Below are 27,650 nucleotides of genomic sequence, written 5' to 3' on the forward strand. Positions count from 1 at the left end.
TTCCATATATTATTTATGTATGAATTTTTTTTATAATTGCATACTAAAAATTGAAAAATAACGTCGTTATTTTACAAAAATATACAAGTTTTTTTTCTAAATTACAAAATTTGTATGTAAAATTGTATGTTAAAAATATTAAAATAAAAATATTTTCACAATTTATAAAATGACTTTATATACTGTATTTTTTTATATTAAGTGATCTAATTGTTGAGATATTAATCATATGGATACATTTTCGCTGATATTAATCATATTGATAAATCGTCGCAACAAGTGCAACACTCGCAAAATACATCGTCGCTATCGCTGTCCTCTACTTCCGATCCTGAACATAGCAAAGTTGCTGATTGACGAGTCTTCTCCAACGGCGGCACAGTACAATCACAGGGTGCAGTCGATGATTCACGCATGCACTTTTCTTTATATTTGCAAGCATTAATTTGTTTGCATGCAGCAGGAGTCTCGCACTCGTTGCACGTCTTGCCGAGTTCACACGATACAGAAGATTGTGTTAATCGTTTGAGCGATCGTATATCTGAAATTTTTAATGTACGTACCTTTGCATTTATAATTTATAATTTTAACGTGAAAAGGAGAATATTTAAATTTCTATGAATTTATTAATTTTATATGTAAAATATTCCAGTAAAATTTGTGCGATATAGAAGATAAATCAAAAGGCGAATACGTACCTATCTTCGAGGCGACACTGTATAAAGATTCGCAAGAAGCATTCGTCGATTCGTAAGGAGACTTGGATTTGAATGTAGAGATTTGTTGACAAGATTTGCAATATACTTTATAATCGCGAGGTTTGATTATACGATTGTCTAGCGGGATGCAGCATGAAGGCGGCGGGCATAATTTTTTGTGTCCTTTAAACGATCCTTTCAATGTTTCCTCGTAACCAGTTAACATCGCTGATGTCGCACACGAACAACAAGTTTTCTAAATCGAAAGAAACGCATAAAATTATGGAAGAGAATCTATCTTATGTGATTTACATACATTCCTTTTACTTACTCGTCCTTTATCTTTGAGAGCATATTTTCTCTTTGTCACATACGCATCGTGTTCGTGATTTTTCAGCGGAGACCATAGTCTACTATTTTTCCCTGTTTCCATCATCTTTCGGCGTTGAAGCTTCTTGCAGGATAGTAGTTTGCTCATTTGTCGTCTATACGTCATTTCCTTGTTCTCGAGCTCCTTGATGCAGTTCTTCAGCTTCAATTCCTCTTCGGCGAGTTGACGAATTTTTCTCAAGCATATCAGATCGTCGGAGTGAATGGAGTGTAGACTGGGTGTACTGTATCTGGTCACTTCATCTCGTAATCTTACCAGTCTCTCTTCCATCTCCTTGTTAGCTAGCTCCAAGGATTCCAATTCCATGCCGGTTTCCTCCAATTTCACATCTGCGTCTATGATCTTATCCTGTATAAATATAACAAGAGATTGTAACTGTAAAATAGTCACGATAGATTTGTAATAGTTGCACGTATTTTTATAAAATTGCGTGACTTCTTCACAGTCCACCTTAATTTTACGATTTTTGGTAAACGTGGGCCCTTCGTTCGATACGATAACGCGTTAATAAATCGCACGCGCGGTATTCGCGTTATCGCGTTAAAAAAAGCAAGCACTGGCAAGATTTACCCAGAATTCTTATCGTCGAATGTGTCAATCATGCCGTACATGCAACTGTGTCGTCTCTCGATGAAGGTCGTCGACTGTGCTCTTCAATTCGGTGAGGAGTCTATCGGCGGGATCCGGCTGCGGCGATAACTTGTTCACGATCTCGCGCACTTTCTCGCACGGCTTATCTCGACGATGGTCTTCGGTCAGACACAGATTGTACGCCATCAAGGCTGGGATAGACCGTTCCATCGTGGTGATCTTGTCCCGAAGGTCTCTGTGGCGGCCGATCAAGTCGCATCGACGTTCCTCGATCTCTGATGCGACGTTCGCCAAAGGCGAGTCACGAGCTTTACCTGATGAAAGAGATAAGTATCAGTTTTATTAATTAAATAATCAGCTGATATCTTCAGCAATTATATTTTTTTTCTTTCTCTTTCTCTCTTTTTCTGCTTTCTTTTAATGAAATAATCAGTTAAACAGGTTACTCACTGGTTTTGGCCGACATTTCGATGAATCTGATTATGTTTCAAGATACGACGATAAAATTGCTAAGATCCGCGAGTTATTTTTACTTGAAACTTTCGAATTGGAATACAAAAGAATGGGACTAGTAGGATCTCCGCCGGAGAGCGGATATGACAGTTTCGAGTAGAGGATTGTATGTACAGTTTCCGTGTTTTATAGGCGTCTTTGAAAATTTGATACTTCGATAGTCATGAGTTGTCGAAGTAAACCTGGGGATCGATCTTTATGCATCAAATAGATCGAAAATATACGAAACAAAAGAAATTTGTGACACGTCCGTGCTTTCAGCCAAATTCTCTTTCTGGCGTTTTTTTCTATATATCAATCGCAGTTAGCAATATTACGATGCTTCGGACGAGATACAGAATAGGCATTTATTAATCCGATTATCATTCTACAAACCGAGGTCGAAAGATTATCGCGACATTTGAAATCTGGAGCACGCAATACCGTGTCAAGTGAATCACGATAATGCTAACCAAGGCGACCAAGTTTTGCGGCTTAATGAAGAGTACGAACGTGATTCAGGATTTTCTCGATGATTATAAAATGATTCGTGATTTTTGCGTCATGATTCATTGATAAACCGCGACTCTAATTAATATTCTATCTTCATTACGAATGCTAACTTTGCTATGTGCATACATTTTTCTTATGAAAAAATTACAAACGTTTCAACCTGTGATTCACTTGAAATAATTATGTAAAAGGATGATCTATGTTAAACGGTTAATAGATTATTTTAAAAGAAAAAAAATTAAAATTCGTGCAGAAAATTGGACGAGCTGACGCGCCGGGACGTGGACGATGACGGTTTCTCTTTGGTAACCGTGACTAGCGTTTCCCTTCAAGAAAGCACCGGCAGTACCTTCGCGGGATCCGTCTACACAAATTGGGAAGAGAAATTCGCGTGTCGTGCATTACAGAGGCGAGGCCGCACCTTCAGCTACCGAAGAAGGAAGCTCTACGTCGGCGATGGAATCTTTAGTTCACCGGCTGGAGTCTGTCCGCATAGCATCACCTCGTCGATCATTCGTCGTAATACAGGTGAAATGTTTCACGAGCCGTTTTACTGTTAAACAGAAAAAAGATGAAAGTTGTTATCTTAAATCTTGAGATGTCGATTATTTATTTATCTTTTTTCTCACGTAAATTATCAACACTGCCAAAATTCGATGGACAATTTACAATGGTTGTAATGATGAAATGTTCATTCTATTGAATGTATATATTAATTATGTCTGTGGAACTTCTTTCTACACAAATATGTTCTTTTTATGCATAATATATGTGTATTTATATAGGGTGTTTCTGACAATTGAAACGGAATACTGTTTTGTAAGTGAAGATAGAAAAAAATAGTAATAGAGGAAAATATTTGTATGAGAAACGTACTGAAGATTAACTTCCTATGATCTATATCTATATCTATATTTTTGTTGCAGATGCATCGATGCACCTGCCCATTGCAATTAAACTTTTTTTTAAAAATACAGTTATATTTTTTTTGTATAAATTAATTTTGCATATAAAAGTATTAAGTGAGGTCATCGAAAAATCAAACTTTATGAGATATTCTTACGAGAGACTCTTTTAAGTCAATTTCCGAAAGGACGTCAAATATCTCGTAAAGTTTCACTTAAATATTCGTTTGATGATTCAGTCTAATTATATTAAAAGACCAATGTCTATTCGTGTTGTTGTTATTACATATCAATATATAGTCGTAAAATCTTATATTCTGTCTGTCTCTCGCGATGTCATAGGTCATGGGTCATTAAAATAAAAAATTTAAAAATACTAGGCGAATATGACTTCTTTTTTTGCATGGATCAAATACAATTTTTTCGCTCTTTCTTCGTTACAGGAGATTCTAAACTCGTATTTATCTGGCCACAAAAAGCCAGCAGGAACCGATTGTCGAATATTCTCGCACCTTTATTACGAGGTACCCTGATCGGCTTATTGTTCGTAGATGCTCTTCACTTGTGGCCCGGAGAATTTTTACCCACGTCACTACCATCGAATATGCCAATATCCTTACCGCCTGTCACGTGCAACGTTATCGAACCACGTTGGTTCGATAATAACTGAGTCACAATCGATTTCGTCATTCATCTTTATTACAAACATTTATATTCTCTAATCGTGATTTTATCGCGATTTTTAATGAAATATATTATATATATATGAGGTTTTCAATAAAGATAACATTATTATGTAAACTTGTTTGATTTCTTAAATTGCTTTTATGGCGTGAAAAAGATTTAACAACAAGGAAACTCCAGACAGGAAGTTTGACAAAAACGAGTTCGTTCTTGCAACGCATATTTGGACTATAATTCGATACCGCCCAGCAGACACAGTTTCACACTGACAATGAGAGATACCGGACTTTGTAATCGTGTAACGAAAGCATAAATTAAAATCAATGGTACGTACTTATCAGATTTTACAACTACACTTATATGTAGTATTGCAACAACACGAAGAAACATTTACTTTCTGATATAATTAGACTTAATCATTAAATGGATTATACGATTTTCTTACATATCTTCTTTTATACGTAATGCTTTTTTGCATCGTCATGCTTTTTTTGCATCCATTTGTTTTACATATTCTGATTGATTCTGAATGATTTACATATTCTCTTTTTTTTTTATCAATTACAAAAATATTTTTCTCATGCTGTTATTTTTAAACGGAAATTACATGTTTCGATGAATTTAATTATATATGTATAGACATGTATATAACAATTTTTAATTTCTACATTTATATTAATAGATTTGTAATATATATATTATCCAGTACGCGCGCATACATAATTACTAGATGATTAATTAATCGGTCGTAAAAAATTCAATTTTTCTTATAAGAATAAACCAAGGATAAAGTAGTTATAAAGTATAATTATAACCGGTTTAGCAGGAAATAATCATGATTAGAAAGAGGAGATCGTAATAATAAAGTTATATACATTATGTTCTTAAGCGAAATAGAGATTATCTCGCACATTGTCTGACAATAAGATGGAACTCACGATGTATAATGTATGTACATATTGTTCATTATTGCATCTCTTAAGCATGCGTATTATTGTTTATACTATGTGTGTGTAAACGGTGTCTATCTCGTACATCATTGTTATAAAAGTCAGTTCACGACACAACTTTTTGCCAAACGTTGCAATACTGCTTACAAGAAGAACTCATCAGAGATATGAGATAAGTGATTCAATCTTATTTATTGCATTGTATTAGTATTTATATATATTGCAAACTCAACTTAGCGAGAAATGATTGGTTGAATCGACGTCAATTCGACATCGATTCGACTAAAAATCGACGTCGATTCGATCACTGGGAAGTAACACGCAAAACGAGTAAGTCTCTTTTGCATTATGAGCCACTTTGACCAACTCTGATTAACTTTAATCGACGATGAACTATTACCTTTGTCTCTTTTTAAGAACGTATCTGTAGATTAAAGTTAATCAGAGTTGGTCGAAGTAACCCTATAAAGATTAAACTCGCAGTATCATTTGGCAATTAAATCTTGAATTGAGAAAAAGGGTGGAGATCTTATATATTTTTTTGTTTTAAAAACAGTTCTTTTAAAAGATTTTTCTTTTTTGAGAAAATAATCTATTCTTTTTCTTTCTTTTTCTCGGCCACATCTTGTCGTATTTAATTATATTATATTTATATATAAATAATAAAATATAATAAATAATAGAATATGAGATAAAATTGTGATATTATAATTAGTGGTGAAGCAGTGATATAACAGTGTCGAATATCTTGGTGAAATGTCGTTTTAACATTAAGTACCCCGATATAAATTGAAATCTTGCATTTTTCTTTATATAGTTAAAATTATAGTAAACTCTTTTACTTTGTATTTTTTTCGAAGCACAAAGTAATTTGCATAAAGTTAAAATGTGATTTAATAAAAAACTCAAAGTATGGAGGGATATTTTATGATAAAACCAATATTTTTTTGTCTCGATTTTTTAAAACCGTATTATGCCTATAAAATATAGCAAGTAATTTTTTGGAAACAGAACCAATTATGTTTTTTTATAATTTCGCAATTCATACATAGAGAGAATTTTCTCTTAGAATTTACCCTGAAAATCATGGTAATCGTGGGACAATATGGTATGGAAAGAATTTTAAAAATGTTTTATTAATTTTACCATACTTTTAGTAAATTTTACTATACTTTTAGTAAAATTAATCAAACATATTTTATATTTTATTGTAATAGATATTATTATTTTTTATTGTGATAAATATTAATCAGAGAAATTCTCATAAAATTCTTTCCATATCATATTGTCCCACGATTACCATAATTTTCAGAGTGAATTCTAAGAGAAAATTCTCTGTGTAATTTTCCGAAATTCGGTTGTTTTAATTTTAAACAGTAATAATGAAAATAATGTGATGACGGAGCGCTTACATTATTAAATTATTATGCGAACATGTTTGACTAAAGATTAAAAATTCAATATCAGTTTAATATTTTGTAAACGCTCATCATATTTTCAAATTTTTATTAAAATGAAAATAATTATACATTTTAAGCAATAAATCTTTTAAAAGATGATCTCAATGAAGTACAAGTTTTATTTATATTAATTTAAGTACTTTTATTTGGCAACTCGAACTATATTTAATATGTTCACAGGTTATGAAAATGGACTTAATCTCTTTGATATTGTGTGCTGTGATCATGGTTTTAATAATTCCCACAGTTATATCGATAGTGTATCATCAGTATGTTCTTCGACGAAAGATCAAAAACATTCCTCAAATCGGTGGATTTCCTTTTGGCGTGGCATTTGAATTAATGAAGCTGACGAACTACGGTAAACAACTTTGTGAATAAGATATTGGCATTATACCTTTTACAAATATCATTTATATATTTTTAGCAAAAAAAAAAAAAAAACCTAAAATAAAAATTCATTATTTACTTTAAATCAGTATAATAATTAGTAAATGTTTGTTTATGTGCCACAGAACGCATACATTGGTTTGTACAACATATGCTACATTTTAAAGAAGGAATTTTCATACATTGGCTTGGCACGAAACCGTGGATTAATATCTATAAACCTGAATTTTTCGAGGTAAGAATGGAAAGAATCTTGCTAATGTAAAGTATCAGTTATATGTATATTACATTATTTGACGAATGTAATATAAGTAGTAATTTATTATCGTAAGAAGGTGAAGCTTTTTACGATAATGGAATAAAGCAAACTTTTTAATAAACTTATTATTAAACATTATTTTATTACTATTAATAAATATAATTATTAAAAAAATTCTCAATGTAATTACACGGAGAAAAAGAATTTTGTTATACAATTGTTGCATACATATATGAAAAATGATATGTGAAAAACGATCTTTCGCTATTATAAAACTAATTATTGAATATCACAGCAAAATTTTTTCTTTTGATGTAATAGAAAAATTTTTGCTAAATAAATTTCTTTGTAAAAATATAAAAAAATTCGCTGTTAAAGTAAAATAGTTTATTCTTATTAAGTGTGCTTCTTGCAGTTTATTACTTTGATAATTGTAGACTAGAAAATAATTTATTATTTTAAGAAAATTATTTTGTATTTGTGTGCGCCAGGATTTAGCAAAATTATTTTCAGCAAGGAAAGTTAATATTAACGAACAAATCTTTTCGCTGTCCGTATAATAACACTGTTCAACAAGAAAAAAACACCGGAACAAGACTAGTCATTTCTTATAGTTTTTTGAATGCTGAACACGAAACCGGTTTCCAAATTGCTCCATCACATTACAAGAGAAATTTGGAAATCGCATTCGTGTTCAGTGTTTAAAAAACTATAAGAAAGGACTAGTCTCGTTCCGGTGTTCGAAAAGTCATTTTTTGTTGAATAGTGTAATCGATCTAATTTTGCTATAAAGTATAAAATATCTGCCGAATCTGCAATCTTTTTTTTCTACTTAAAACCAAAAAGTTCAAGCTAGCTTATTCACATAAACTAAAGAATAAAAATAAAAAGTAAGATATATCGAGGCTATTTGTATATAATAAAAAGGACATATATTATTCAGATTAAACGGCAATATTTGCGTCTATTATATTTTATTTGCGTTATCAAGAAAACTAAATGGTCAAAGTTTCCAAGTAATTTCCGCACTTTAGCGATCTAATTAATTATCAATTTCATCTTTAAAATATTATATAAGATATTCAGTATAATGATGCACCCCATGTGGAAAAACGTAATAAAACATAAAAAAAAATAAATTGAAAATATAGAATAAGATACAAAGCTTTATTTTCGAAAGAACTGAAAATTGGAAAAAAGACATTATGTATAGCAAATATGATAAATTATTGCACTCACGGTTGTAGTATTTTTAAATAATTCATTTTTACAGATTATTTTGCCCAGCACCGTAAATATCGAGAAAGGACAACCCTATGAAATGTTTCATTCTTGGTTAGGCGAAGGACTTCTTACTTCTACAGGTAAACTTATAATTAAACTCTTTTATGTCTTTTTATATTGTATCTCATTAAAGATGAAAAGTAAATTGCAGTTTACATTAGATTATATGTTTTTGATATATCGCGAAAGTATTTTAAACAAACTATGAGATGAAAAAATAAAGTTTTACTCTAATATAAATACGCAAATTTGTACATGTATATTTATACTCTGACATAAAAAGAAAAGATACCCTTTCGTATTCTCAGCTTTGTGTTCAATTATTTATGTAACAGATTATATATTGCTATTAAATTCATGATATCAATGAGGAAATATTATATAAATTGCAGCGCTTTAAAAACATTATTAACAATAAGTTATTTGTGAAACTCATCTTATTTCAATTGCAAATATTCAGCAGTAATAAAAACAAATAAATGCGATAAAAAAGTAAGATGTAACAATGCTTTTGATAATTTTGTTTATATTATCTATGCGCATTTATTTTCTTAATATCTCCTATGATATTTTTAATACATAAATATATTTATCGCTAATCGATATTATTTCAGGAAAACAATGGTTCCATGACAGAAAACTCATCGGGCCAACGTTCCACTTTAATATATTAGAACAATTTGCCATTGTTATGTCTGAAAAAGCAGAGATCCTGACAAAATGTCTCGAGAGGGAGATAGCAAAAAATCCAGAGAAAGCTATCAATATTTTTCCATTTACTAACAATGTTGCTCTCGACGTTATATGTGGTAATAAATATATGTATTACGTTAGTAATTATATAATATATAATATCTTTTGGATAAAAAAGTATAATTGATGACACATTATATTTTATGGCTTTTATGCTACAGCAGCAAATTTGATCAATTATGATATGGATAATAGAAGATAGATTTGTCAAGTATACTAAATTAAATTTGACTGAATCACGGGGAAAGTTCTTTCGTTATGATAATAAATTGATTGCTTATTTATATCACTTATTATGTTATCAAAGCGATTAAAATATGTTTAAATTATTTTGTTTCAACATTAAATTTATGCTTCTACAATTAAACCAGCACACTTTCTGTTTTCTGTCGCGAAAATAAGTTTTTATATCGAATAATTGATTATTATTATTGTATCGAATGCCGTTCGTTCTCACGAAACGAAGTTTATCAAATATGTAGTGGCAATATAATGGAAAAATGCTGCAGCAGCAAAATTCTTTCTTTCTTGTATGTGAAATCAGTAATCACGAATTACAATACCAGTATAATTTTGATGAGCTTGATTTCTGACGTTGTATATGTAAACCAACACGAAAAACCGAATCTTATATCAAATCTTATGTCACATTTTCTTTAGTTGCAAATATAAGGCATATTATTTAGCTATTTAAATATAAGAAAAATTTGTTATGTCGATAAATTAATCTCTGTATATAATAAAATTAACTATTAAGACTCTATATTATTTAAAAGAATTATAATATGTATTAATTTTAATTTTTTGGGGAATTTATAAGCAGTGTAGCATATTTTGATGAGAGAGTTATTAAATTATTATTTTGCAGAAACGGCAATGGGTGTGAATGTACGTGCTCAAGAAATTGAAACCAAATATACCACAACAATACATAGGTATGAAAAATTGTGTTTGAGTTGTATTATTTTATTAGTAATAGAATAGTTAATAGCATTAATAATTTATTAAGATTTTTTAAGAATTAGCAGTAAATTTTGTATGATTTTGTAATTAATTAATTAACATAACAGCATAAACACGCTGTTATATAGGTTTAACGTTTTAATCGTATTTTTAGAAACGCCCAATTAATACTCGAGCGATTGTTTCGACCGTGGTATTGGCCAGATTGGTTGTACAACTTAATACCTCCAGGAAAGGAATATAACTCAGGGCTTAATACAATACATGAATTCACGAGAGAAGTACGTGTAAAAAAAATTGTTAATCATACATTATATAATCAATATAATGTATTAATAAGATATCAGAATTATATAATGTATTAAGAGTTTTACTAAATTATTTATTATTTATACTATTTTAGTTGGATGAATTTAACAAGTTTACAATAAATAAATGATAAATTTCAGGTGATAAATAAGAAAAAGATTGCACGACAATCGCGAAATAGTACCGTCAAATCGGAAAAAGAGGATGAACTTGATATAGGTGATATAGGTACTAAATTATTGTTATACACGTGTGTGTGTGTTTTGATTGTGTGAATATTTTTTTGAATTAGTCTTGTGAAATTTATTGCGTTAGGTAAACGAAAGAGGAAAGCTTTTCTGGATCTGTTACTAGATCAAAATGAGAAGGACGAAGCTCCGTTAACCGATGATGAATTAAGAGCACAAGTTGATACATTCATGTTCGAGGTAAGAGAAAAAAATCTTTGAAATTTAACGCAAAATTCTCTTATCAAACTCAGTAATATAGTTATAAGGGAGTGTTAGTTATAAAATAATAAGAATATATAATGATTTAGGGCCATGATACAACTGCGGTTGCGTTAGCCTGGACGCTCTTTCTCTTGGGCAATAATCTCGAGCATCAAGAAAAACTTCATGAAGAACTCGAGGAAGTTTTCAAAGATTCCGAGACACCAGCCAGCGTAAAGGAGCTGTCGCAATTAAAGTACCTCGATAGGATCATAAAAGAATCGCTCAGATTATACCCAAGCGTACCCATAATCACAAGGAGATTAGCGGAAGACGTAAAAATAGGTATGACAGAACTTTACTTCTATTAATAATAAGATAAAAGAAATTTTAACAATAAAATATCTACATTAATATATAAATTTATAAAATTCGCAATTAATGTTTTCACCTAAATGATGAAAACAATGTGTTTCTCTTTAGAGAGATATCTTTCTCTTACTTATTAAAGATTAAATAAATGTGATTCAACAAAAGACCAATAGTTTAAAACCTGCTTTAGATGGTTTCTATTTTACAACAAAATTCAGGATAAAATTCTATTTATCATTTTATGCTCCGCGTGTAAAATTTTATTTTTTAAAATATTTTTTTATTACAAATAAAATTCTGTCACAAATTATCATATACAAATTGTCTAAAGTAAGTTTAACGTTATGTTGTGAGTTTTACACAAAAGCTCAATTTTTTAGACCATTTATATATTAAAAAAGTTTATCGATATAAAATTGTATGTAGCAGAATATAGTCTATATATAATAACCTATAACAATCTATTTTACTTTAGGTGATTATACGTTTCCGAAAGGTGTTACAGTCATGTTGGGAATTGTATTAATGCATAAAAATCCGGAAGTTTGGCCAGATCCAAAAAAGTTCGATCCAGATCGTTTTCATCCAGAGAATTCAAAACATAGGAATCCATATGCCTACATTCCGTTTAGCGCTGGACCAAGAAATTGTATTGGTCAGAGATTTGCTTTACTCGAAGAGAAAACAATATTAACAGCTATTCTAAGAAAGTGGAGAATAAAAAGTGTAAAAAAGCCGGATGTAATTCAGTCTGAAGCCACTCTCACGCTTCGACCAGGCGAAGACATACTCGTTCATTTCACGCCAAAGAAATAATTTATTTACTCGCAAATATTTATTTTTCTTTTTTGCTTAATAAATTTATCGTGCGTAATTTTTCTCAATTGCGGACTTTGAATGTTTTCATCGTTATTATCATTACGTATAGTGTGCATACCATATATACTTTTACATATAGTAATGCAATAAACATCACGAAACATCGAGCAAATATATGTTTTACTACTGCATAGCCGATATAGTTAAAAGAACATGAATAAATGAGTTGTAAACATTTATTTCCTATGAAAATGATTGTTTGGCAAAATATTAATAATATATATTACAAAAATGAAAGCAGATTAAATCGATATAATTTAAATACCATGATAAATTTAAATTTAATTGACGTGTAAACTGGACTTAGTCACATTTTCTTTCTCTTGGGAAATTTATCTTGTAGTTTATACATTATTTACAAATGCATTTTCGAAGAAAACACGACTTCTGCATACAACATTCAAAATTCCGCAAAGATTCATAATTAGAGAGAATTTCAAAAAAGATTAAGAGAAAAAAGAAAGTCATATTAGCATATTCTCTAGATTTCAATGTATCTCTTACACAATCATTATCAAAATAATTATTTAATATCTAATTCATTCCTTATAAATAAGGCGCAAATGCATATATGTATATATTCTGATATGTCCCAAGTAGCAAAAAAATATATAAAAAATGTTTAAAACTCATTTAAAAAAATATTTTTAAAATGTTATAATGATTGATTAAGTCTCTTCTCAGTAAAAAATTGTTTATACAAAACTATATATGAAATATGTCCATATATATAATTAGTTATAATTATATATAATTAGATATAATTATATATTTTTCTTTAAGTATGTGTAAATTTGCAATTTAACTATGGACTTCTCATGATTGATCTTATGATAAATTTGTCAATCTATTCGTTATCAGTCCATTTAAAAATAATTAATAATTATTTTATAATTAATTGCAAAGTAATACAATAATAATACATAGAGCACAGGAAAAGAAATGTAGTATAACAAAAAAATCTGTATACATATTAATAAGTGATACTTGGATACAAGATATATAGCATTCATCAAGAATTGTTTGTATTTTATGTTATTTTTATAAGACAAAATGACTTAAAATTAATAAAGTAGCAAAGTAAATAAATATTTCATTAATTTAAATCTGTACTTGTTTGCTTTATTTATGGTACTTATCCTTTCATGCCATCGACATACTTTTATATCTTGATATTAGATACAATGTCTAATATCAAGATATAAAATGTGTCAATGACATAAAAGAATAAGTACTAAAAAAAAAAAAAAACAAACAAGTACAGATTAATGAGATGATATTCATTTATTACCACTTTATTAATTTTAAGTCACTTTGTCTTATGAAAATAACGTAAAACACAAACAATTTTTGATAAACTGTACTTATCTTGTATCTAATTGTATAAGTATCACTTATATAACATATAAATGATTTTTGTTATAGTACATTTCTTCCCCTGTGTTCTAGTATATTATGTATTGTATTTTTTGCAATTAATTATAAAATAAATTACTAAACTCTTTTTAAGTCAACTGCGATAACAATGAATAGATTGACAAATTTGTCATAAAATCAATCATGAGAAGTCCATATAATTAAATTGCAAATTTAAACATATATACTTAAAGAAAAATATATAATTATATCTCATTATATATAAAAACTAATTATATATGGACATATTTCATATAAAATTTTGTATAAAAAATTTGTTGCCGAGAAGGGACTTAATCAATTTTTTATAACACTTTAAAAATATTTTTAAAAATGAATTTTAAACAATTTTTATACATTTTTTTGTGCTATACTTGGGGTATGTCGTATATGTGTGTGTTTTCTTTGCAAGTATATGTTACTGTCTGAGGTAATGTATGACACGACATATAAATATTACGTTATAAAACATGAATGCAAAATATTTTTCTTATTCAACTTCAGAATGTCAACAATTATACATATACGTACTTGATGATAATCAGCACTTGTTCCACTTCGACGAAAAGATACCTTGAAATATATATGTATATGAGCAACGGTTTCGATTGATTCCTGAAACACGAAGAACGACACGACGAAATGAATTATCGATAATAAAATCACGGTATTGATGTGTAATAGCGAGATTGTATATATATACTTACATTGACGAACATTTTATGCAACACTTGTTATAATTTATCGCGCGAAATTTACTTTGAAGTGACGAACACAAGAAATACAAAATACAAAACGATTTGAACTTTACGATCCATCCCGACGATTAACCACGGATGATGAATATGAAATTGAAGAGTAACTCGATATTTTATTTACGCCTGCTTTAAGCTAATATCGCAGGTTATGCATTGAAAATTAACATTGCATGAGAATTGACCAATGAGGACTTCAGGACCAATCAAAGATTCCTTTGTCCTGATTGGTCAAGTCTCATGCAATCTCAGTTTTCAATGCATAGTCATTGGCTTAAAGCGGGCTTAATAAGGGCTGCTTTCGCGAGAAAATTAAAATGATCCAGATTAAAATGATCCTGTGCTGTGATTGGTCAAATCTGAAATTTCACTGAATTTCATTCAGTCCAATTTCAATGAAATTCAGTGAAATTTCAGATTTGACCAATCACAGCACAGGATCATTTTAATCTGGATCATTTTGATTTTCTCGCGAAAGCAGCCAAGAATATCGAGTCACTCTTCGATTCCATATTCCGTATTCCGTGGTTAATCTTGGAACGCACCGCGATGCATCGTAAAGTTCAAATCGTTCTGTATTTCTCGCGTTCGTCACTTCAAAGTAAATTTCATGGGAAACATTATAACAAGTGTCGCATAAAATGTTTGTCAATGTAAGTATATATACAATTTCGCTATTATACATATCAATATCGTGATTTCGGTATCTGTAAATCGTGTCGTCCTTCGTGTTTCAGGAGTCAGTCGAAACTGTTGTCATTTCATCTTTTCGTTGAAGTGGAGCAAAGGTACTGATTATTTTCCGGTATTTGTCATCATTTTGAAATTGGATCAAGAATTTTATGTATACACATTATTCATATGCTTATTTATATCATATCATTATAGAAGTACATTTGTAAAGAAAAGAGTATAGACACATATACCTATATAACACATACATATATATATATATATATATATATCAGGATGCACACATACATTGTGACATGTAAATAAATTAGGACTAAATTTTCATTTTGCACATTGCGAATTATTATAAATCAGACAATATATGGATTGAAATCTGAGATTGGATTTGATTAAATAGAACAAAAAGATTCCTTTGTTCTGATTGGTCAAGTCTCATGCAATATTAGTTTTCAATGCACAGTCTGATATTGGCTTAAAGCGGGCTTAAGAATATCGAGTCACTCTTCGATTTTCCGTACTCCACGGTTAATCACGGAACGCACCGCGATGCATCGCAAAGTTCAAATCGTGCTGTATTTCTCGCGTTCGTCACTTCAAAGTAAATTTCATGGGAAACATTATAACAAGTGTCGCATAAAATGTTTGTCAATGTAAGTATATATACAATTTCGCTATTATACATATCAATATCGTGATTTCGGTATCTGTAAATCGTGTCGTCCTTCGTGTTTCAGGAGTCAGTCGAAACTGTTGTCATTTCATCTTTTCGTTGAAGTGGAGCAAAGGTACTGATTATTTTCCGGTATTTGTCATCATTTTGAAATTGGATCAAGAATTTTATGTATACACATTATTCATATGCTTATTTATATCATATCATTATAGAAGTACATTTGTAAAGAAAAGAGTATAGACACATATACCTATATAACACATACATATATATATATATATATATATATATATATATCAGGATGCACATATACATTGAGATGTGACATGTAAATAAATTAGGAATAAATTTTCATTTTGCACATTGCGAATTATTATAAATCAGACAATATATGGATTGAAATCTGAGATTGGATTTGATTAAATAGAACAAAAAGATTCCTTTGTTCTGATTGGTCAAGTCTCATGCAATATTAGTTTTCAATGCACAGTCTGATATTGGCTTAAAGCGGGCTTAAGAATATCGAGTCACTCTTCGATTTTCCGTACTCCACGGTTAATCACGGAACGCACCGCGATGCATCGCAAAGTTCAAATCGTTCTGTATTTCTCGCGTTCGTCACTTCAAAGTAAATTTCATGGGAAACATTATAACAAGTGTCGCATAAAATGTTTGTCAATGTAAGTATATATACAATTTCGCTATTATACATATCAATATCGTGATTTCGGTATCTGTAAATCGTGTCGTCCTTCGTGTTTCAGGAGTCAGTCGAAACTGTTGTCATTTCATCTTTTCGTTGAAGTGGAGCAAAGGTACTGATTATTTTCCGGTATTTGTCATCATTTTGAAATTGGATAAAGAATTTTATGTATACACATTATTCATATGCTTATTTATATCATATCATTATAGAAGTACATTTGTAAAGAAAAGAGTATAGACACATATACCTATATAACACATACATATATATATATATATATATATATATATATCAGGATGCACACATACATTGAGATGTGACATGTAAATAAATTAGGAATAAATTTTCATTTTGCACATTGCGAATTATTATAAATCAGACAATATATGGATTGAAATCTGAGATTGGATTTGATTAAATAGAACAAAAAGATTCCTTTGTTCTGATTGGTCAAGTCTCATGCAATATTAGTTTTCAATGCACAGTCTGATATTGGCTTAAAGCGGGCTTAAGAATATCGAGTCACTCTTCGATTTTCCGTACTCCACGGTTAATCACGGAACGCACCGCGATGCATCGCAAAGTTCAAATCGTGCTGTATTTCTCGCGTTCGTCACTTGAAAGTAAATTATGAGTGAACAATTAGAACAAATATCGCATAAAATGTTTGTCAATGTAAGTATATATATATATATACAATCTCGCTATTATACATATCAATATATATCGTGATTTCGATATATAATTCGTTTCGTCGTGTCGTTCTTCGTGTTTCAGAAGTCAGTCGAAAAATAACTGTCGCCATTTCAAGGTATATCTTTTCGTCGAAGTGGAGCAAATAAGGTACTGATAATTTCAGGTATACATATATATTTGTCATTATTTTGAAATTGGATAAAGAATTTTATATATATATATATTGCATTCATGCTTTGTTATATAATTTTATATCGTGTTATTATATTTATTATATATTATTATATAGAAACACATTTTAAAAAAAAGCATATACTATATACATTTTTGTGAGATGTGACATATAAAATTATGAATTAATTTTCATCTTGCACATTGCAAATTATAAGGGCCGGTTTCACCATCTCTGATTAACTCATCAATCGGCCGATTAAACTATACATCTTTGTCTCTTTTTAAGAACGTAGCTGAAAAGAGACAAAGATATAGTTTAATCGGTCGATTGAGTTTAATCGGAGATGGTGAAATCGGCTCTAAGTCAGATAATATGGATTGAAATCTGAGATTAGATTTGATTAATTAGAAAAGGAGAATAAAGGCTTCTTTTTGTTCTGATTAATCAAGTTTCGTGCAATCTTATAGCGTTTTTCACTGGGAGAACTAGTACGCATTGAGTGCACATATAAAGGTTATCATACACAATTTCACAATGATATAAGTAATTAAAAAAGTAAAATAATTCATAGTAAGAGCTATTATTATTATTGTTCAATATGAGTAATGATAATAATAGCTTTTACTATTAATTATTTTACTTTTTTAATTACTTATATCATTGTGAAATTGTATGTGATAACCTTTATGTGCACTCAGTGCGCACTAGTTTTCCCAGTGAAAAACGCTATTAATTTTCAATGCATTAGTCTGATATTGGCTTAAAGAGGGCGCTTAAGAATATCGAGCCACTCTTCGATTGCATATTCCGCGGTTATTCGCGAGACGCTGTGATAGATGGCGAAATTCAAATCGCTCTATATATTACTCGTGTTCGACTGTTTATAAGTGTATTCCGCGCAAAAAATGTATAACAAGTGTCGCATAAAGTATTTGTTTGCAATAGAAAATATATACAATCCCGCTACTATGTGTAAATATCGCGATTTCGGTACTTATGATCCGTTTCGTTGTGTCTTCTTTCGTGTCGGGAGTCGAGCGAAACCGTCTCTATCTGTATATTTATTCAAGATATCTTTTCATCAAAATGAAACGAAGACGCTGATTATTGTCAGGTACAACATATATATATTGTCATTCTAAAAGCGAATATAAAATATTTTGTTTATTTTTATGCTTTGTGTGACTAAATTTGAGTCGACTGCAATTTAATTATTTTATTATTGAATGCATCGACATTCAATCATACCAATCTCTAATTAACCATCGCTTTGCGCATGTCGGATATCCTTACGGATATGTCGTCATCATCAGGGTAGAAAACATAACAGTGAAAATATTCATCGTAGATGTGATAACCTAAATTTGGTTGTCCGCTAAAAATACGTTGAAAGTACGCGTAATAGTGAATAATGTTTCGACCATATCATTTCGGTAATGTGGCCTCGCGTGCTATTGTCATTGGAAAAAACAATGCACGATTTGTAAGTTTTCATAAACTGAAAGAAAGATTCAAGGATTTCTTGGGCACGGATTCCAATAGGTTACCGTACGAACACGTTTGCCAAGTAGGCGATCCTGTCCTACGTGGTCGTGCCATGAAGATAGAACCAGAAGTCATAAAACTGGCGGACTTTCAAAAGGTAATCATTCTTTTAAAGTGTAAGTAAATGTTTTCTGAGTTTAAAAAAAAATAGAATAAAATTTTATAACATATTTAGACAGTGATAGTAAATCTGAAAAATATACAATCTAAAGAAAAAAAGCTGTAATTTTTAACATGCACGTAAACATAAATAATCAATGCTGCAAATAATTGTGATGGTAGTAAATATAAGATTTACAATAAATATATAGAAGAAAAAAGAAACCTATAATTTGTTTGTAAGAAATATTTCATGATTGTAACATATAAGATAAATTCATTTTGTATATTCTATTGCAAAGCCATGCAAATTAAAAAAATATAATAAATGCCATATATATTGAAATACGATATTATGTTTGATTAAGGCATCAACTTTTTATAGTATTAATATCTTTTTATTTAGGCTGCGGTCAAGACTGCGCTACGATTGCTTCAAAACATCATTTTATCTTTATTCTGCTGGAATGTAGAGTAAAGATTAGAATGATGTTTCGAAGCATTTGTAGTGCAATCTTGACTGCAGACTAAATAAAAAGATATTAAGAAATACTATAGAAAGTTGATGCGATATCTTATATATATATGTGTGTGTAAATTCATTTAAATTTATTTAAATAAACATAAAACATTCGTAAATATAAGATTTTGCATTTATTTGCATAAATTTTGTACAAGATTAGTGAATAAATTCAAGATCAATTCTAAAATTTATTCAAGATTTAATTATTCTGATGTTTCAATCATTATCAATATTATTTGTTTCTATATTGAGACTAGAGAAAATTCAAAAGATGCGATACGCTTATGTTTCTTGAAAAATGAAACATAATTTTTATTTGTTTTTTTAGCTAAATAGTTACTTATTTTTAGTGATTATAAATAATATGAAATAATATCAAAATAACTTGAAAATTAGTGCAAGAATTCATACATCTTTTTTTATTCAATTTTTTTCACAATCAGATTATTTTTTATTATAAGTAAGTATTATTATAAGTATTATTATTATTATTATTATTATTATGTTTTTTTTCTCATTGTTGTAGGAATTAATTTTATTATAATACATTACAAATCTCATGATCCGATATAAAACACAAAAATGGCATTACATTGTTTTTGATTATTCAGGTAATCACACGTTTGATAAGTGTTATGCGGCAATATGAAGCATGCGGTATGTCTGGACCTCAAATTGGACTTCCATGGCAAATATTCGTTATAGAACACACGAAGGAACATATGAAAACGAGTCACGAGATTATCAAGAAAGTTCATGAAATGGAAATCATTCCAGTGACAATTTTTATTAATCCTGAGTTAAAAGTTATAGATCATACGCCTGTCATCTTTTATGAAGGATGCGAAAGCATTCGTGGATATTCTGCTGCTGTACCGAGAGCTTATGAAGTGGAAATTACAGCTCTGAATGCTTCCGCTGAGCAGTTTACATGGAGAGGATGTGGATGGTCCGCTAGAATAGCACAACACGAATATGATCACTTACAAGTAAGATTTAGAGAAGAGAAGAAATTTTATATACATATATAATACTAAAATATTATATAGAATATTATGTAAAAAATTATAAAAAATAAAAATATACTAAATTTTTTTTACTTTTTAGGGAAAACTGTATTTAGATAAAATGGATATAAATACATTTCACTGCACGGCTTGGGAAAAAATTAACAAAAACAGAGGCCAAATAAACTTAAGTTATTGGCCGAAAAAATAAAATATGTTATGTATTATTATTTATATTGATTGAAATAGATGCAGTGTTTTTATATGAAAATTAAATTGCGTTTATTAATTTTTCACAATCTATATAAAACATGTGAAATTGACATTTAAATCATATCATTTAATTATTTATTGTCTTATTAATATCATTTTACAAGTTAGTTTCTTAGAATTGTTATTGAATTGCTATTTATCTCACACATATGTTTTTATTATAGATAATATATTAAATAGAAGAGATTATAATATCTGCTATTTTTATATAGAATGATTTATAGAAAATAAATTGATTATATTCTTTGATAATAAATTGTTTGTTTTATTATTCGCTTGAGAATTCAAAGAAATTAATGTCTGATAATTACATGTCATGGCATATAATGATTTACCTTGATAATAGAAATCGTTTATATCTCAGCACAGAAGCATATGGTTGTTCTATCATATTAATTAGAAGTACAACAGCATACATAAAAAATTAGATATTTTATTTACGCATTTTCCAGGATACAATCATAGCAGACTATTAGACATATTACAGGTATTCAGTATTACAGGTATGCGGAGCTATGTAGTACCGAATGAATGAAGAGAATAAATATTTTTTCGTGCGAAACCGTACGTGTTTTTACATGATTCCTATAGGGCGTTACATTTAGTCGCTATCTTACTAGCGCAGTTTTGAATATCGTTCATTTGTGTTATATTCTATCACGTTTATATTTTTCAATGGTCTCTGAGATATGATATTAAATATATATTATATTAATGCAGATATAATCTATGATTATTTTTTTTATTAATATATGTATACGATTTGATTGCATTTCTCGATAACGAGAAAAAATTTTCTAATTTTTTCATATATTTTAAAAATGTATGTGAATAATCGATTCGCAAAATTTTCTTTCTCATATTTCGACGGAGTTTATATTTTTCAAAAGAGAAGAATTTCAAATAAAAGCATTACCCGTCTATTTTTATTTAGAATAAACTTGATCTAGATAGAAGATTTTTGCGAATAGCTAGAATATTTGGTACAAAAAGCGAGTTATAAATATCACATCAGCGATGGTATGAAAAGTTTTTTGGTTCCGGGTATATCCTGTTTATTATTTCAGTGCGTCATTTATGTACAGAACTGTTTTGGACCGTTCAGAGAGATGAAACATGGTCGCTTTTTTCCGATAATGTGATCTTTTAGCTGCGCGTTGTTATTTTCTTATTCATAAATAATCACGATTTTGAATATTTTCTTAATTATGTACTTTTTATTAGTATTATGCTATTATGCGACGTGTAATATGTACATCTAAATCGTATCTTAAAAAGCGTTTGTTTTCCCAGAGTATTTCTTGCTCCAACAACATCTGAAATTCTAAACGAAATATGCGTCATGAAAAGAAATTACAGATATTTTTCTTGAATTTATTAATATTTAAACTGTTCAAAGCGAGAATGAATAATCATATATTTAAAAGAGATATATATTAAAATGAAGTTTCTTTAAAGTACTATGCAAGTTACAATAATTGATAAAACAAACAAAATGGTAATATATTAATATCAAGATAAAATAGAGGATTTCTTAAACTTTATTAAAAACTTCAGACCGGCTTTACGATATCAATATGTCTAAATAGAAAAATGTGTATTATTTCCAAGTTTATTTCATGAATAAGCAAAGCGATTAAAATTTAGACTTTTGCAAATAAAAAGAAGAGTTTTGCTGATTACCTATAGATTATCTACGTGTTCACAACCACATTTAGTGTGCATATTCACATAATTTACAACGTTTAATTTATTAATGAGAAGCTTATAATTCATTGCAGTTGGTTGTGAAGATACATATATAATCTTAAATAAAAGTTTTCACATTTGATTTTTCACTTATTGTTAATGTAAAATATACGTGAGAATTTTATATTTTTATTCTTATGCTTATTGATTGAAGAGAAGGGTCTTATTTTACAACAAGACCAAGCCTTATACCGAGCATTATTTTGAATTTCTTCATTTTTTTCGGAAGAATTAACACATAGGAACACGACAATTACGCACGCGCGCACGCGATGTTATACATTATAAACCATTATTTTTTTTTTATTTAAACATTATACTCTCCTAACACCAATTATTCGCGAATTTATGTCTCCATTTTTGAAAAACAGTGTGTATCAATGTTATGGAATATATTGGTCCGTCCATCTTTTTACCCGACTATGAATGATACGTCAGTAGAGAGATAATTCAATGATGGTCAACAGAATTACAGTTTTTGAATTACACACTATGTATAATGTACAATAATAACACAGATATCATCACAATTAACGTTTAGTGATAAGAGAAAAACTCGACTAAAGTTCTCGAAATAAAATAGTTGTGTCTTTGGTATGTTACAGAGTGACTAGCTAACAGCGGCGAGAATATAATGTCGCTCCTTCCGAGATGTGGTTAAGCGCAGCTGTGATTCAGCCGATCACGCAGATAGAGAGGAAGAGACAAGGAATAGAGTTTCTTATATCCAGGTATGTACTCGTTGTTGTTGAGAGTTTTCCTCCTCCTGTCAGGACACGTGTCCTCTGGTCTGCGAGGTCCTCCACTTTCTGCCGTGACCTCGATGATGAGCCAGCAGCCGGTCGTTTCCGCCTCTCATTGATTGCAGGTGCAGCGGTATTCGCACCGTGCCTATCGAATTAGAAATAGGGCTTGTTTGCATCGATACATCGATTACTACGTATCGTGCTACATCCAATTATACTATGATAATTAATAGAGCCATTTCGCGCCGTTGTGTTTAGTCGTATGCGTAAATTCCGGTGTAATTTGCCCGCGAGTGATTGTTTTGTCTCATAACTACAGAATTGCGCGAAAATCTAAGGAAATATACATGCGTTATATTATGTGTTAATTATGAGCCGATATTTTCTATAATAGCAACATGTGTAAAAAAGAAATTACCATAATTAAAATGACAAACATATTCGATATGGAATGAAATATGTACACTGATTGTGAGAGAATTTTCTCTTAGAATTTACTCTGAAAATCGTGGTAATCGTGGGACAATATGGTATGGAAAGAATTTTATGAGAATTTCTCTGATTAATATTTATCACAATAAAAAATAATATCTATCACAATAAAATATAAAACATGTTTGATTAATTTTATTAAACTGCATAGTAAAATTAATCAAAGATATTTTATATTCTATTGTAATAGATATTATTATTTTTATTGTGATAAATATTAATCAGAGAAATTCTCAAAATTCTTTACATACCATATTGTCCCACAATTACCATTTTCAGGGTAAATTCTAAAAGAAAATTCTCTCTGTGCATATTGTACGAAACGAACTTGATGGAGTTTTATAAGATGTGGTTTTGGAAATCATATATAATTATATAATATTAACATACATAATAATAAAGCTATAAAGCTATAAAATATAAAGTTCGCTTTTAAATTAATTTATAATTCGTAATAAAATTCAAGATAGGTTTCTATTTATTTAATTTTATGTATTATATAATGTAGAAAACATATATAGGAAAAAGTAAAATAAATTAATAATATAAAATACACATACACACACATATATTAGGATGAAATATAATTGTAGATGGATTTCTATTTTGTTTTATCGCGAATTATAGAATCATCGTCTAAAGCAGTTGCTTTATAGAACAAAAAATATTTGCTTATTAATGAAAAAAAATATCACGCTCTAAAATTATATATTGGATCTCTTTCTTAACATAATTTTCGTGCCAAAAATTAAAAATTCCTTCAAAAATGAATTGATATAGAATTAGATACTCAAAGGCTCAATTCTTGATCTTGTAAATATAGTATTTCTTATAAGTTAATGATGTTAGCAAACGAAAAATGTGTAACAATTACAATTTATTCTCCATCACGCTTATTGCCTTCCTGGCCTAGGTTGCTGAGTCGAAATCGATACGTAACCACGGTGTACGAAACGAGTTTAGCCTACATTGTGCAACATTTAGCACTGAATATATCCGATTCTTATTTTCCAACGAATTACAGTGCGCAAATTAAATTCGAAAATGAAAATCAAATATAAAAATTCTGTATATATATATATATATATATATATATCAGATATGAATTGTTTAAAATTAAATTATACTTCGTTGTTATCCCTGCTTCTCCTTAAATTCGAAGTGCAGTTTACACGGAATTTCGCGATAATTAATATGATGTTCAATTCCTGGATGTGACAACCGTGTCGTCGCCGACGTTGTCGACGATGATATTGGGGACTAAATGGCATAAATCTATGGGGGAGATTCGTGCGTCTCCCCGTGCCGGGTTAGCGTGCTCGGGGTGAGGCTGCAATTCGCTCCTAGGCATCGTGGAGTCGATGTCGCAAGCGTGTTCCGGGAAAGTGCACGAGGACGTACCGTTCCGTGATATCCTGGGGTGCATGTCCGGGCTACCGGTACAGCTATAGCGGGACGTCACGGCCTCCGAACGCGATAGGGACGGTTCCGTCGTCACTCGTACCCATGGGCACCAGAAAAAGAACTGGGCGAAGCCACGGCGAAATCTGCGACGCACAAAACACGCAGAGGGATTAGCGTAGTGAAAAATCCCGAATTTACTTTCAAGATATTAAATTATATCACATGATATGGATAATTCTAATCTAAATAATCTTTATTTCTTAAAAAATCTCTTATTGCACTTGAAAAAATATCCATAATTGTAGATGAATATATATATTTCTTTATATATTATTTTAGAGTATGAGAAATTCTGAAGAATATAATTGGCTAGTTCTTTATAATGAATCAAAATTATTTGATTCAGAGATCATGCTATCATATACCATATAATGACTTATGTTTTAGTACTTTTACTTCTCACGAAAAGAAGTTTGTAGTCGCCGTAGATCGTAAAATTTTCTCATATAGGTCTTTTTTTCTATGATATCCCCGCGAGAAACAAATGGTCTAAATAATACATATATAAAGTATTTAATTTCTCTGAAGAAATATCTAGCTGTCATTCGATTCATATATTACATAAATCATATATATGTTACATATAAATTTATTTTAACACTTTCTTGCAAAAAAATTATAACATAATAGCTGTAATTGTAACATAATCGCAAATCTTATATATATAGTTTGTCTCTTTCTCATGTTAAAATGAAGAACAATCAAAAAAAGAAATGATTGAAAAATATTAAGAAATGCATTGCAAAAACTGCTTGATTTTCTTAAGGAAAATACTCCGATGTCGTTCAAGAAAACGATAATTCAAATATATTTATATAATTTTACTTTAATATTTTAAATTTTCACAAAAGTGAATTGTAATATAGCAGATTGCAAAGTTTTCTTACATGATCCGTCTTCTTTTTACACGTTATGCACACATAAGAAGAATGGATCTTCTAACAAATGCATGTAATCAAAATTATGATTTTTTCTTCGGAGAAATATCCCACTCAAATGATACAGGGGAGGCTCTGTAATCCAATTATTTTGTAAAGAATATATATATCGCGTCATTATTATATGTTCATTGTCATTATGAGATCGCTGTCCGCGAATGCAAGAACATAATATAATATTATATCACTTCCTATATAAATATTTATGAGAGATCGAAACATATTTTGTCGATGACATATTAAAAAATTGAAATCCGTAAATCTCACGCGGCGAGACATATTATATTTTGTATTCTATTATTTTTTTAGATTACACTTTTTTATAGGACTGTAAATTCTTGCAATGCCGATGTTAGTAAGGAAATAAAACGTTGTGTGCGTGTGACGTGTAAAAGAGAATCGGACAGAGGGTTTGGGGTCAGAGTTACGATGTCGATCGACGTTCTATTCATATTTTCATTTGCGGACGAAATGAAATCATTTCGATTCCTCGCTGAAGATTCGCGGCTTTTACCACGGTTAACGATGTCCCTCGAGCATACACGAGTACAGATGGACATATATATATATGTATGTATGTATATATTTGAAACAACGTTTCTGCGGTGCTAGTCGATCCATCCTGTCCACGAGGATGCAAATCGCTTATATTTTATCGGAATCTCGGTCTAGTTGTAACCGCGCGGTTTCCATTAACTAGGAGAAAGGAAATATTCGGCACTCAAAGTGGATCGCGTTTGTGTAAGTGGCATTAATGGCAGCGCAACGGTTATTTTCTGTGTTCCGTATAATAACTTTAGTCTTCCGTCTACTCTCTACAAGTATCTCTAAAGCCGGATGAGCTTATCTTCTGCGCTACGTTGGATTAACTCTCGATAGTTCATCAAACATTCTCGATGAGGCAACGGCAATATGAATTGCACTCGAATTTTCTTAATTAACAATTTTATTTAAGATGAAGCTAAATTTAAATATCGCGATGGATGATCAATTTACAGATCTCTATAGTTTTACAAATATCTCCTGCTTGATGAGTTTTTTATCTCGATGGTTTGAAAGATAGTACATGAATGTAATAATGAAATCTGAAAATGTGGAATTTTTATATCACATTTTAATAAACGTGATATATAAAAATGATAGTCAACAGGAATTTGTGAAATATTTCAGACCGAGAAATTATTTAATTATATACATATAGTTCAAGAACGATATATTTTGTTAATCGGAGATCTCCGTGTTTAATTTGTGTGTATAAATGCGCGTTAATTAACATAAAATAATTTAAGTTGGTCCACGATATCGTGATAAAGGCAAACTTACGAAGTAAAGCACGGTATCTAAAACGGCGAGAAGGAAACTTTCGCGAACTCTGT

At 29.9% G+C, this 27,650-nt stretch overlaps 5 protein-coding genes across 8 annotated transcripts in view; 3 read left to right on the forward strand and 2 right to left on the reverse strand.

Moving 5' to 3' along the window:
• Positions 1–84: 84 nt before the first annotated feature.
• LOC145943936 (uncharacterized) lies at positions 85–2,002 on the reverse strand. Its single transcript, XM_083051860.1, has 4 exons — positions 1,699–2,002; positions 1,030–1,437; positions 699–954; positions 85–541 (listed from the first exon to the last, which is right to left on the reverse strand). Exons 1-4 carry the CDS (start codon positions 1,888–1,890, stop codon positions 255–257), a joined length of 1,143 nt encoding a protein of 380 aa, XP_082907986.1. The 5' UTR covers positions 1,891–2,002; the 3' UTR covers positions 85–254.
• Positions 2,003–3,079: 1,077 nt separating this feature from the next.
• On the forward strand, positions 3,080–12,926 carry LOC145943917 (cytochrome P450 4C1-like). Of its 3 annotated transcripts, none has more exons than XM_083051842.1 (11): positions 3,080–3,213; positions 6,865–7,045; positions 7,200–7,309; positions 8,607–8,697; positions 9,232–9,426; positions 10,239–10,305; positions 10,488–10,614; positions 10,783–10,870; positions 10,958–11,070; positions 11,181–11,418; positions 11,921–12,925. In XM_083051842.1, exons 1-11 carry the CDS (start codon positions 3,142–3,144, stop codon positions 12,259–12,261), a joined length of 1,623 nt encoding a protein of 540 aa, XP_082907968.1. In that variant the 5' UTR covers positions 3,080–3,141; the 3' UTR covers positions 12,262–12,925. The 3 variants fall into 3 exon arrangements, with proteins under 3 accessions (XP_082907968.1, XP_082907976.1, XP_082907974.1); XM_083051850.1 differs by lacking the exon at positions 3,080–3,213 and adding an exon at positions 4,265–5,554 and having other exon boundaries at positions 11,921–12,926; XM_083051848.1 differs by lacking the exon at positions 3,080–3,213 and adding an exon at positions 4,265–4,600 and having other exon boundaries at positions 11,921–12,926.
• A 5,677-nt stretch (positions 12,927–18,603) lies between these two features.
• LOC145944091 (peptide deformylase, mitochondrial) lies at positions 18,604–20,888 on the forward strand. Its single transcript, XM_083052134.1, has 3 exons — positions 18,604–19,080; positions 20,217–20,594; positions 20,713–20,888. Exons 1-3 carry the CDS (start codon positions 18,850–18,852, stop codon positions 20,821–20,823), a joined length of 720 nt encoding a protein of 239 aa, XP_082908260.1. The 5' UTR covers positions 18,604–18,849; the 3' UTR covers positions 20,824–20,888.
• Positions 20,889–23,253: 2,365 nt separating this feature from the next.
• Positions 23,254–27,650, forward strand: part of LOC145944101 (uncharacterized) — a 327,150-nt gene continuing 322,753 nt past the window's right edge. The window contains exon 1 of the mRNA XM_083052145.1: positions 23,254–23,365. The gene's annotated coding sequence lies outside the window, so the exon portion shown is untranslated. The remainder of the gene's footprint in view (positions 23,366–27,650) is intronic.
• LOC145944068 (tachykinin-like peptides receptor 99D) overlaps positions 23,351–27,650 on the reverse strand; it is an 88,740-nt gene continuing 84,440 nt past the window's right edge. The window contains exons 6-7 of one of the 2 annotated variants that reach the window (XM_083052092.1): positions 25,274–25,419; positions 23,351–23,525 (exon numbers count right to left, since the gene is read on the reverse strand). In XM_083052092.1, coding sequence (XP_082908218.1) covers positions 23,404–23,525; positions 25,274–25,419 — 268 coding nt within the window. In that variant the 3' untranslated portion in view covers positions 23,351–23,403. Of the gene's footprint in view, positions 23,526–24,470; positions 25,420–27,650 lie in introns of those variants that run through there. The other variant, XM_083052086.1, reaches the window with a different exon arrangement.

This window comes from Prenolepis imparis, unplaced genomic scaffold (genome assembly GCF_030444845.1).
Source record: "Prenolepis imparis isolate NDT839.2.m4 unplaced genomic scaffold, iyPreImpa1.0 SCAF_1, whole genome shotgun sequence".
In the NCBI taxonomy this organism is placed as follows: domain Eukaryota; kingdom Metazoa; phylum Arthropoda; class Insecta; order Hymenoptera; family Formicidae; genus Prenolepis; species Prenolepis imparis.